The sequence below is a fragment of the Gymnogyps californianus genome, chromosome 8, assembly GCF_018139145.2.
Source record: "Gymnogyps californianus isolate 813 chromosome 8, ASM1813914v2, whole genome shotgun sequence".
Taxonomy (NCBI): domain Eukaryota; kingdom Metazoa; phylum Chordata; class Aves; order Accipitriformes; family Cathartidae; genus Gymnogyps; species Gymnogyps californianus.
Genome location: NC_059478.1, coordinates 27,608,697 through 27,620,926, shown reverse-complemented (window position 1 = coordinate 27,620,926; position 12,230 = coordinate 27,608,697). Strand labels below are relative to the sequence as shown.

The following is a 12,230-nucleotide window of genomic DNA, read 5'->3' as shown; positions in this document are numbered from 1 at the left end:
TTTTCTCTTATTGTTGGTGTAGTGGAAATAGTGCAGCTATGTACAGTGCTATGAAGCTTAAATCAATGAGCCGTTTTTCTTGGTTTTGACTATGAGAATTGCTTTCCATTTTAGTTTTTTTTAACTCACGAAAAAACTTTTTTCCTTTCTAGTTGACACAGCAGTACTTGAACTAATACAGCTTGTTCCTCCAGGTATTGTATCAGTCTCTTCATAAATTATGCAGTTTAATAGGTGAATTTCCATGAGGACATTGGCCATTACAGCACAATCACTTCTTCCAATACACAAACAACATAGAAAGCTCTTCAACAAATAGTCCCCTGAATATAAAATGTTAATAGATCAAGAGGATCTCATTCTTGAAAAAGAATAATAACTGAATATTGAAATGTACCATACTCAGGCTTAGGAAAGTGATAATATTTTAAAAATGGAAAATAAACTGAAATCATCCAGTGCACACTTATTAACTGCATCACAATTCACTTGCAAAGTGGCTGTCTGTGAAATTTCAGAGTGCATAATCTTGTTCTCAGAATGACACTTTTTTCCCTTCCATTTTAATGGTGACCATTGGGAAAACTCTTATCCTCACTATAAGTATTACAGGTCTCTTGGGATATGTGAAGATAATAAATAGCGATTTGTCATACTTCTGTTATTGGTTTGTGTGATTATAAAAATCTATTTTAATGAAATTCAAGTGTTCCCATGAATAATGTAAATCTGCATTTTATTGGAAATAAAGTCAAGTTTTAAAGAGGACTCGTTTGGAAACTGTGGTATTAAAAGCACTCTCTGTCACTTGTCCTTAGTACTTTCAAGGAAACGATTACTTCTCTCAGGTGACTCACCAGACTGTTTACTTGAAGAAATGTACTGAATGTGGATTTTTGTTGTGGGACGGTAAAAGATCTTGCATAAGGGATTTAATTTCAGGGGTCAGAGATAGGTGTGATACAGCCCAACATAAGCTGACAAGATGACTGCAATAGCACAATTTAATTTTTTTTTATAATATACATTCAAGGTTTTCCCCTAAAGAAAATAATTTTTTTTTAAAAAGTGGCAAACCAGGATAGTGAGAAAATCTTGAGAGAATGATTTTGATGTTGCTTGCATTTCTTTCTTACTACTATACCTACTATTACTACTACTATTACTATTCGGTAATATGGAATGATGCAGTTTTTCATAAGGGATTGGCTGCCATTAAAAAAAATACTGGTTTCTTCTGTGGCATGGAAGGGAAAGAAAGAGGAAAACTACTAAAGAATTGCCTAGAGAAAGCTTCTTATATGTCTCTTATAAAACAGTTAACACAATAATCTTTAATTTTTTTACAATAACAGTGAAACATACTTTCAGAGTAGATTATGCACATTTCTGCTGCTGATTTAACTTGATGAGGTTATTTCCTAGTGTGATACAAGTTTTAGAGCCATGCTGTTAATTTGTAAAGAACAAAATTTATCTTAGTTTCAGTATGGTCTTGTGTGTGGTGTCTGTACTATATGGCTTTGTCTATTTTCCAATTAAAATATATATTTTCTTTTTAGTAGGAAAAATTCTAGCTACGTATGAAGAAAATACAAGAGATTTCCTGTTCCCTGACCCTAAGCTTACCCATGGGCACCATGGTTTAGATCGTGAGATTTTAATGAAGAGATCCTCTTCTTTTACAGTGAGTGAATATCTGTGCATTGTATTTATGATACAGTGTGTTTCACTGAAGAAACCCCTTGAACTACTTCAAATGAAAAGCGATTACTTCTGACAGATTTTGCCATTTCAGGTGTTGAATGTACAAATCCACAGTTGAACTTTGGTGAAGGTATAATCTTTTTTCAAAATGCTTCCAGAAATTATTTAATGTGAAAAAGTTAGTTTCCACTTGGTTTGCAATGTGGCACCATGGCATGTCTTCCATTTCATTTAATCTGGGGTGCAGTCGGTAGTTGAAGCGATGCAAGAGAAGAGGGAGATGTCATAGCAACTTCACGGTTCTCAACAGATAAACCATGTAACTCTCCCTCCTCAGTCTCTCTTTGTAGCATTTTGTTTCAGACCATTTTTGGTACTGTTTAGGACAATGACAGTCAGTACAAATTTATAGTGCTATGCCATCTGACCTGTGGGCCTCCCTGAGGTGCAAGATCAGCGCTAAAATAGTAACTAACTGAAATTTAGCTTAATGCTGCATGATTGTTTTTCAGTTCCAAAGCCTGTTTCTTAAGGTCTATTCAGGCCATTCACGCTCATTTAGTAACTTGGCTTTTCTACAGTTTCAAAAAAGCTATGATAGATGACAACTAATTGGCAGAATGAGTGCAATGAATTAATGTTAATTTTCTGGAGATAAGGGCTCAAGTACATAGTAAATGAAAATGAATTCATCTCACACTGCCCTTTCATAGAGTTTGACTGTTGAATCTTAGGTGTCTGGAGAAACTCAGGAGGGCACTTTGAAGGTGATGGTGATGATGTAGGAGATGTGTTTTGGGATTTGTTTTGTTTGTCTTATTTTGATTAAGTTTTACTAGTGGATTGGCAGGACATTTGGATGGGGAAGATAGGGACTCAGTTGCCCTGTCCATTGTGATTGGATTAAAAACACATGGCAGGCGGGAAATGCTGGTTAAAGGTCATTAGTATCTTTTATCTGGTACAATCTTTCCCCTGCAAGGGCAACCTGGAAATTGCCCAGTCACTTGCAATTAGAAGTGCTGATTTGGTGTGTAATGCTCTGTTATATTTGAATGAATTGAAGCTGTGATTTTGTGATACGAAATGTATGGTTCTGCAGCAGCTTAAACTGTCCCTGCAAAAATAGCCATTATTTTTTGGCCATAGCATCTCTTTGATATGGCTTATCCTATGCATGTTAGTGGTGGCTCAAGAGAGGGGGTGGGACTGTATTGCTTTCATATTAATTATAGAATAGGTACTTTCCTGGTGTTGAGAAAGAATAGATAGGAAGGTAGTAATAAATGAGATGGTATTAGCAAAATGGTTTCAGATATTTTGTAAATGCAATATAATGAATCTTTGTAGAAGCAGAGCCACTAGAGAAATTTAAGGTTTTTTGTTGGACTGAGTTCTTTAATACAAAAATCATGTATTTTCTAATAAAGAGAAGGTGCCATAATTTGTGAGCTGTGAGAAGACGTGATCAGTCATTTGGATGTGTAGCTGAATGATGACACTATAGTAGCTTTAAAAAGTTGACTGATGTAAGACAGCAGTGTACTTCCATGTCCTTCGAAGCAGTGTAGATGAAATCCATCTCTGTCCTGGAACAAGGACTGCAGAAGCATCTGTTGCTCCGTTCCATCTCCATCGCAGAAAGAACAGTTTAAGAAAGGATTTTGGCATACTGACCCCGTTTTCAGGAATAATAAAGAAGCTGTGTTTGATGGAATTGGAGGGAGGCTCCCGAAAAGAACCTGTGGTTCCTCTCCTTGCTTGCCAAATGGGATAGCTGTGAGAGGATTTTTACCTCCAGTAGAAATGCAGTCTCAAATGTCTCCATCTTCTAGTGTTCTCTAATCTTTACTGGCAAGTATCTCCTGCTAACTCTGTCAGCAACAAGCACTGAATGTGAATGCTAAGCAAAAGGGAAAGTGTTAAACAAGTGTGAGGGACTGAAAGAGTTAATGTCTGTCAATGTCTCAAACATTGTAGAGGTCTGCATAAGGAAGAGGGCCATTAGCAGGAAGTTGGCTGGCATGGACACAGGGGGTGTGCCGGAGGGTGTGCAGTCCTGTGTTCTGGCAGAACCAGCCTGGTAACCCACCACATATGGCCAGAGGCCACACAAAGCTTATCTGAGGAGGGGGCTTGTAGCTCCTTGGAAAGTCCCTAAGACCACCACCCCAATGGGCTGCACATGCTCAGTAGGTGAAGAACCCTCTGGAACACTACCATATATGTTGAGAACTGTCTAGAATGAACCCATATAAGTTTTCAAGAGGCGTGACTGTGGACGGAGATTTAGACTATAAAAGACACAACTGCAAAGAGCCGGGCGCGCGCCCATCACCGGAGGATTGCCACGCTCGTCGCCGACATCGCGGGATCCAAGGGTGGTGACTTATCTGTTTTCTTTCCCCCCCTCTTTCTTTTCTTTTTTTTTTCTTATTCCTCTCTTTTCTCTCTTCTTGTGAACGTTTTGCTGCAACCCACGCTGCCCACTGTTATGCCTTCCGCAGTTTGGATTGTTCGAATAAAGCGTTCAAAGTGATCGTTTGGTGTCGTTTCACCTTAATTTAGCCCGGGGGAATCCCAGAACCTCTACGGCCCTCTGGTCTGTCCGGTCCGGGTCGTAACAAATTTGGCGTAGTCGGCAGGATTCCCTCATTGGTGCTAAAGCGATCACTGGGACTAGGCTTTTACCAAAGCCCCTCTCTGAGAGGAGTCATACACCAGGGGAGACAGTCCTCTGAGGACTAGTACGGGATCTGGTCCCTATAATTGTACACTCATAATGGCCTCCCTGGGAGGACCGATTGTAGATTGTACCCCTCTCCTGGAGAGGTTAGAGGGCTATAGCGCCCGACCTTCTCTCTCTGGTATGACTTGGGCCCACAATAATTGGCACGATCCACAAGCGGTAGCCGACAGAATTTCCACCTTGGCTAAAGAACGAAAACTGAAACAAGGAAAGGGGAAGGCAGTAGTTTGTGCGGTTTTAGGAGCAGCTCTGGTGGCAGCACAACGGAATAAACACATGGCCCAACACGTGGAAGGGGAGACAATAAAATCCCTTCAAGATCTGGTGGGGGCTCTGCAGGAGCAATTAGGAAATGAGACAAGACATCTCTCTGATCAGCTTACCGCCGAGCGGGTGACTAACCAACGGCTGCACACCGCTTTGACGGAAGCTTTGGAGCGGGAGCGAATATTGCGGGAACAATTAGATGAAATCCGCTCCCCAGTTGTTGTAGAAAATTCGGATGCCGATTCTGACGAGGGGAAAAATCCAAAACCGTTATACCCTCTTAAAGATCTAGACCGTATAAAAGAAATATTTTCCCTCGGGGAGGGAGCTGTAATGCGACCTTTAATTAAAACTGAGACTGTGGATGGTGGTCAAGGAGGACCCCAACAAGTTACCACTCGTATCATTCCCTATTCTCCCACTGATTTGGGTAAAATTCAGGAGAAATATTCCCGGGGCCCCCGAGAAACTGAAACTGAGTATGTGTGGAGAGTGTCTCTTACCGGGGGTGACCGTATCTTGCTGAGTGAGGACGAGGCGAGAGGATATTGGGGTCCGGGAGTTTTTCTAACCACAAATGACAATAGAGAACCCTGGTCCCTGACCCAAAGAGTGGCATACTGGGCGGGTGGATTGGATCCCATGGAAAGGGGAGACCCCTTCTCGATTAAAACGCCTACGGCGGGGCACATTTTAGAAAGTGTACAGAAAACTGCGTGCCTCCAGTTGATGCATGACCGGTTATTGGTTCCGCAACAGCCCTCTCCCATGCAATATGTGGCAGACCCCGACAGGTTGCATCCCCTTATAAGAGGATTACCTGATGCTTTGAAATTATATGCGGTGCAACTACAAGATCGGTTGAGGGCGCCTCGACCCCAGAGAAGGGGAGCCCCCCCGGAGACGACATGGGGAGAGGTGGCACAAGAATTGATTAATTACGGGAGACGGATGGGATTTACCGGCCAGGGAGAGACAAAATCCAAGGCGGACCTTAGGAGGGTGGAAGGCAATGGGCGAATAAAAGCTGCACCCCCGAAGCCGACGCGGCCCCCTGATAGTAAAAGATATGTCTTATGGACAGAAGGCATCTCAAAGGGGATTCCCAGGGAGGTGATGGATGGGTTACCCACCCCCAATCTGGAAAGTTTGGTGAAAAGCTGGGACAAAATAAAGGAATCCCCATCTCCCTCAAACCCCAAGGATTTTGTTCTCCCATCCCGGGAACCTGAAACAATAATCCCATCCGCCCCCCCCGGGAGACTGCATTGATCGATCTGAGCGTCCCGGAGTCGGGAAACCCCCTCCGCCGTCCCCAGTCGGTGAGCCGGGGGATGGCCGGTGGATCTATTTAAGGAGGCTCACAGAAAACGACAAAGGGGACTTGTTAATTACCTTTCCCCTGGGTCCCTTTAAAACTCCAGTCACCTTTTTAGTAGATACCGGAGCCCAGATGTCGGCTCTCCGGGAGGACGTGGCTAACCGCTACGGGATAGTGGCGGATAAAAAGCGAATTTGGGTTACTGATGTGTTTGGAAATTCCAGACCTCAATCGACTGCTCGAGTAAAATGCTGGTTGCCTGGGGACGAATCCCCGATAGAGGTTTTGATGATATTGGGGAGGTTGCCGACGAACATCTTGGGACTTGATTTGCTCCGAGGGCGTGCTTGGGTGGACTCGAAGGGAAAAGAGTGGGTGTTTGGTTTACCGACAGTCACGGTGCGACTGTTACAATCCGCGCCGGAATTACCCCCGTCTAAGGTTGTGAATGTTAAACCCTATCCTCTCCCTCTAGGAGCTAGAGAAGGGATTGCTCCTGTGATTTCAGACCTGAAAGAAAAGGGAATAATTATCCCTGTACATTCCCCCTATAATTCTCCCGTTTGGCCTGTCCGCAAGCCAGACGGCAGATGGCGGCTAACAGTCGATTATCGGCACCTAAACGCCAATACAGGCCCCTTAACCGCCGCGGTGCCAAACATAGCAGAACTAATCGCAACCATCCAGGAACAAGCACACCCGATTTTGGCAACCATTGATGTAAAAGATATGTTCTTTATGGTTCCCCTGCAGGACTCAGACAGAGAGCGTTTTGCTTTCACATGGGAAGGTGTACAATACACATTCACTCGCCTTCCCCAGGGCTATTGTCATTCACCGACTATTGCCCATTATGCTTTAGCACAGGAACTTGCCCAAATTACCCCCAGGGAAGGAGTCAAAATATATCAGTATATTGATGATGTGCTAATCGGTGGCCCTGATGTTTCCATGGTAGGACGGACTCAGGAAGACATAATTACCCATTTGGAAAATTTAGGACTCCAGATTCCAACAGGGAAAATACAACTCCCGTCCCCTGAAGTGAAATTTCTAGGCATCTGGTGGAGGGGAGGAACAGTGTGCATTCCCTCAGAGACCTTAACTACCCTCCAGCAAGTGAAAGCACCTGGTAACAAAAGGGAGCTTCAACACGCTTTAGGCCTACTGGTATTCTGGAGAAAACATATTCCGGACTTTTCTATTATAGCTCGACCTTTATATGACCTGACGAGGAAAAGGACCTCTTGGGAGTGGACCCCTGTCCATGAGGAAGCCTTAAAACTATTGATCTTTGAGGCTGGGGTATACCAGGCTTTAGGGCCAATACACCCGACTGATCCACTCCATATTGAGTGGGGCTTTGCCATCCACGGCCTATCAATACACATGTGGCAGCGTGGACCTGAAGGACCAACTCGCCCTGTCGGGTTCTACTCGAGAAGCTTCAAAGATGCTGAAAAACGATATTCAATTTGGGAGAAGGGTCTTTTTGTAGTTAATCTAGCCCTACAGGAGGCTGAAAAAATCACAAAGCAACAACCGATTATTTTGAGAGGGCCCTTTAAGGTCCTGAAGCCAGTGCTGGCTGGGACCCCACCCCCGGCGGGGGTTGCACAGCGAGAAACAGTCAGGAAATGGTATGCGCAATTAGATCACTATTGTCATGCACGAAGGGTAGAAGAAGGGGCACTTAAGGTACTCCAAATACAGGAGCCACCTGATAGCCAATCCAACCAGGATACCCCTCCTTCCCTTATAAAACCAGCTCCTCCATTTGAACCTCATTTGAAAAATGTGTGGTTTACTGATGCGTCCTCAAAAAGGGAGGGAAAGGTGTGGAAATATCGGGCAGTAGCCTTACATGTTGATTCGGGGGAGCGGATTATAACGGAAGGGGAGGGAAGTGCTCAGGTGGGGGAGTTGGTGGCAGTGTGGAGTGTGATTAAAAGAGAAGCTGAGAACAAAGAATCGACTTTTATTTACACAGATTCATATGCTGTATTCAAAGGATGTACCGAGTGGCTCCCCTTCTGGGAACAGAATCAATGGGAAGTTAATCGCATACCCGTGTGGCAGAGGGAAAGGTGGGAGGAAATATTAGAGGTTGCTAAACAGGGGACTTTCTTGGTGGGATGGGTAGCCGCACACCAGAGGGGGGATCACCCAGCCCATATTTGGAACAATCAGGTAGATTCGCTGACACGTTTAGCTCCAATGGCAGTGGAAGCCGAAGAAAAAGAGTGGGAGCGCCTGCTGGAGTGGTTACACGTGAGACGCGGTCATTCAGGAGTTAAAGATCTTTTCAGGGAGGCTGGTAGCAGAGGCTGGCCTGTAACTCGGGAACTGTGTAACACGATCACTTCTGCTTGCAGTCAGTGCCGCACCCGATTAGAGCGGCATCCCTTGCAAGGACCCCCTCTCCACTTACGGGACGGAAAGGGTCTCTGGGAAACTTGGCAAGTAGATTACATAGGTCCTTTCAAAAAATCAGAGGGAAAACAGTATATTTTGGTTGGGGTAGAAGTCGTCTCCGGCCTTGTTCAAGCCGAAGCAGTGGCACGAGCTACCGGGGAAAATACGGTAAAAGTGTTAAAGCGATGGTTCAGTTACCTACCCAAACCTAAATCTATCCAATCTGACAATGGCAGCCACTTCACTGCCGGGGTGGTTCAAGAATGGGCAAAGGATGAAGGAGTTCAATGGACATTTCATACCCCTTACTATCCCCAGGCTAACGGGATAGTAGAAAGAACGAATGGGTTATTAAAACATGCTCTCAAGTTGCACAGTGCTGGGTGGCCTGCACGGCTCCCGGACGCTGTGGCAAAAGTTAATAACAGGTGGGGAAAGAACGGATGTCCCAAACTCACTGCTTTCTGTCCGAAACCCCCCTCTTCACTGCCGGGAAAAAGGGAAGATGAAGACCCAGAAAAACCCCTCCATTATCCGGGACAGCCAGTTTTGGCTGATCTGCCAACTATAGGGGAAGTACCCCTCACTCTAAAAACCCCACTGAATCTTTACACATGGGTGGCTACTGACGCCCACGGGAAAGACCATCGCATTCACACCCGATGGATAATCCCGTCTTTCTAATATATGTATTACAGGTTGACAGAAGCCCATCGTGGCACTTAGGGTTTCAGTTGTTCAGCGGGTCATTCTTTGCATTGTTTGCCTGATCCTGTTAGGCCCGTTGCTGTTCTTTATTAGGGAATAGATGGTGTGGGGAAAGTTTATATTCTTACTTTGTGAATGTATAATCTTGTCTCAATCAACGGGGAATCTGAATAACCAACCCAACCTGGCATGGGAATTGATTACTGGTTTCGTCCGAATCTGGAATCGGACAGACCAAGGGTTTTGCGTGGACCTCCCTACGTCCGCGTCAGAGGGTCTCAAATTTGCCGTTATTTGGTTAAATCTCTCACGAGTGTTAAATTCAAAATTAGAAATGTTAAACCAAAAGTGTATTCAGAATACTCTCTGGAAGGAACAATGTTTGTGGGGAATTGACTACGCACCTTCTCTGGGGTGGGAAGCTGACTACATACCCTCTCCGGTAGCCTATAAGTTTCCAGTTAACACGACCTGGAGGGATATGTGGAAGGCTACATGCTGGAAGCAACAGCTCTGCATAGGAACTATGAGTGCTACCCTTGCAGCCCGAGAGGGTTGGACAGCATGTCCCCAGGAAGTGCAACTCCCTTGCATGTCTGTACTGAATTCGAAGTGGTGTCCCCGGGAGGAGGAGATCCCTTGTAATCTGGTACGTTGGTGGGACCCTCCCCCTCACGGTGAACCCCTACAACATGAATATAATGTTCCGCTATCCCCAGGTTGGTGTATTCAAATTCCTCGCAGATGGGGTAGCTATGCCCACCAGAATCGTTCTCGCTATGAATACGCTTGGTCCCTTAAGCATGCTTTACTTGATCCAGACAATATAATTGATGCGCAGGAAATAGATCCCCTACCCTATAAGAACACCCCCTTAATGACCTGTTCACGGACCATTGGTTGTGAATCGTTAACATGGGACCCTATAGAAACATGGTATGTCTCAGAATTGCGAACTTTCATTCGGGATATGTGTACTTGCTGGGGTTTTCCGGTACCAGGATTTAAACGTAGAGACCCCAGGTGTAAAGGGCCCATTACCAGTCGAAAAACTGCATTAAAATGTGGAGTCACACTTACCCACGAAACCAAGTGGAACCTTGTGTGGAAAGGAGGAATCGGAGTAACTAAATCCTATGACCCATTAACGTGCTCCACTATGAGATATCCATCCCCTCAGGGCACCTTTTGGGCATGTTCGAATGGGAAAATGTACTCACACCTGCATGTACACGAAATGGCAGGTTTACGCTGTACCATCGGCGTTCCAACAATGTGCCCTTCTAAAGTGTTCAATTTCTCAGTGCCCCATCATAACAGAAGGCGCCGGGAAAGTGATGGACCCAAGACGCGACCTGAGTGGGCAGTGCATGGAGTTCAGGTGCCTGATTATTACACCTGGGGCATGACAACATCTCTGATGTTGGAGAATATATTTACCCCATATGTGACCCTTAAAAGGCACCAATTCGTTTTAGAAAATCTGACCTGGCAAGTACACGTCCTAAGCAATTGGACCCGTTATGCTTTCGGGGAAACAAATTTACAGGTTCAACAAGTGTCTAAAATGGCTTTGCAAAACAGATTAGCTTTAGATATGTTATTGTTAAAGGAGCAAGGTGTATGTGGAATGTTAAATCTCACCGATGGAGAATGCTGTCTCACCATACACAATGCAACTACCACCATAGAAGAAGCGCGAGAGAAGATGAGAGAGGTAACAGAGAAAACCGGAGAACTTTTTCAAGCGATGCAGCCCAAGGATCGGTTTAACGGCTGGGATCCGAAAACTTGGCTCACCTCTCTTGCAGGCTCACTGGGACTTACAGGTTGGGGAAAATGGCTTGTAAACATTGGTCTCATGATACTGTGTGGATTTTTATTTTTGATAATGGGCCTTGCAATAGGCAGATGTATGATCTCTCGCTTGCTATCCCCCATTACATCTATTCGTCAAGTACGGATCACAACGGTCGAAGAAGACGTTAGGGAAAGTAACTTTTGAATATTGTTATAATGTTAGGGCTGTGGGTTCCTGTTTTGCCTATTCTTGTTACTCTTACCTTGTGTTTCCTCCTTCTGCTGTCTGTGAAGTCGCCACCCTGGACGAGGATTGTATGGACAATGTTTGAGCCACGGGGTGGTGTGAGGGACTGAAAGAGTTAATGTCTGTCAATGTCTCAAACATTGTAGAGGTCTGCATAAGGAAGAGGGCCATTAGCAGGAAGTTGGCTGGCATGGACACAGGGGGTGTGCCGGAGGGTGTGCAGTCCTGTGTTCTGGCAGAACCAGCCTGGTAACCCACCACATATGGCCAGAGGCCACACAAAGCTTATCTGAGGAGGGGGCTTGTAGCTCCTTGGAAAGTCCCTAAGACCACCACCCCAATGGGCTGCACATGCTCAGTAGGTGAAGAACCCTCTGGAACACTACCATATATGTTGAGAACTGTCTAGAATGAACCCATATAAGTTTTCAAGAGGCGTGACTGTGGACGGAGATTTAGACTATAAAAGACACAACTGCAAAGAGCCGGGCGCGCGCCCATCACCGGAGGATTGCCACGCTCGTCGCCGACATCGCGGGATCCAAGGGTGGTGACTTATCTGTTTTCTTTCCCCCCCTCTTTCTTTTCTTTTTTTTTTCTTATTCCTCTCTTTTCTCTCTTCTTGTGAACGTTTTGCTGCAACCCACGCTGCCCACTGTTATGCCTTCCGCAGTTTGGATTGTTCGAATAAAGCGTTCAAAGTGATCGTTTGGTGTCGTTTCACCTTAATTTAGCCCGGGGGAATCCCAGAACCTCTACGGCCCTCTGGTCTGTCCGGTCCGGGTCGTAACAACAAGGTCATGAGAACCCTCACGTTATTCCTATGCTAGTCAAGCCATGTTCTTCCCACATGAAAAGTTATTTATAGCTAGCTGAGATGTTGAGTATTTTTGACTGACAGCTGTGCTTCAGTGGCACTTTGATTCCCAATAAATTTGTCTTTTATTAAAAAAATAAAGGTAGCAACAGCAAGGTTATGGTCGTGGAGTTCAGATAGGCAGTGACAAGCAGTGTCT

General features: G+C 45.0%; 1 protein-coding gene across 2 annotated transcripts in view; it reads left to right on the top strand.

Annotated features, from left to right (window-relative positions):
• Positions 1–12,230, top strand: part of SPATA6 (spermatogenesis associated 6) — a 53,403-nt gene that overhangs the window by 8,159 nt on the left and 33,014 nt on the right. For both annotated transcript variants that reach the window (XM_050901372.1, XM_050901373.1), the window contains exons 4-5: positions 153–194; positions 1,563–1,687. In XM_050901372.1, the coding sequence (XP_050757329.1) occupies positions 153–194; positions 1,563–1,687 (167 nt within the window). The remainder of the gene's footprint in view (positions 1–152; positions 195–1,562; positions 1,688–12,230) is intronic.